Source organism: Charadrius vociferus, unplaced genomic scaffold (genome assembly GCF_000708025.1).
Source record: "Charadrius vociferus isolate BGI_N301 unplaced genomic scaffold, ASM70802v2 scaffold3734, whole genome shotgun sequence".
NCBI classification, from domain to species: Eukaryota; Metazoa; Chordata; class Aves; order Charadriiformes; family Charadriidae; genus Charadrius; species Charadrius vociferus.
Window position 1 is genome coordinate 2,130 of NW_009647918.1, and position 709 is coordinate 2,838.

Consider the following 709-nt stretch of genomic DNA (forward strand, 5'->3'; position numbering starts at 1 on the left):
AAGCAAAGCCCCTCACCCCCAACTCACGTTTGTCGTCTTCTTGTAGTAATCGATGTGGTGGATGTCACGGGCCAGACCGAAGTCAGCGATCTTCATCACGTTGTCCTCGGTCACCAGCACGTTCCTGGCCGCCAGGTCCCTGTGGATGCACTGACCGAGCACGGGGCTGTCAGAGGGTCCCCGAAGCCCCCGGATGGTTGCCCGTGATGAAACGGGCTGGGAGGGAAGGGTGCACCCCTCCTGCGCCCAGCCGTTGGGGTCCCCATCCCACCACCGTGCCGCGGGAGCTCCTCACCTTCTTGGAGGCCAGGTACTCCATGCCCCGCGCCACCTGGTAGGCGCAGGAGACCAGGTCCTTGAAGGAGAGCTGCTCCTCGGGGACGCGGGTGGGGTTGTAGCAGTACTCCATGCCGGGGGGCCGCCGGGCTTGCAGGTACTCCCGCAGGTTGCCCTTGCTCGCGTACTCCACGATCACGTAGAGGGGTCCTGTGGGGACGGTGGGATGAGCGGCCGGACCACGAGCGGGGTCGGCTCCATCCCAGCACGGGGAGGGCAGCTGGATGGGCGGTGGAGGGGACGCCCCCTCCCCACTCGCACACCCTCACCGTCCTGCGTGCAGGCTCCCAGCAGGTTGATGATGTTCTTGTGCTTGCCGATCATCTTCATCATCTCCATCTCGGAGATGAGGTCGGACAAGTCCTTCTCCGTG

General features: G+C 64.9%; 1 protein-coding gene across 1 annotated transcript in view; it reads right to left on the minus strand.

Moving 5' to 3' along the window:
• Positions 1–27: 27 nt before the first annotated feature.
• The window catches only part of LOC104284776 (fibroblast growth factor receptor 1-like), a gene marked incomplete at both ends in the record, with an annotated part of 916 nt that continues 234 nt past the window's right edge, over positions 28–709 (minus strand). Inside the window, 3 exons of the mRNA XM_009883145.1 lie at positions 28–150; positions 296–486; positions 606–709. Coding sequence (XP_009881447.1) covers positions 28–150; positions 296–486; positions 606–709 — 418 coding nt within the window. The remainder of the gene's footprint in view (positions 151–295; positions 487–605) is intronic.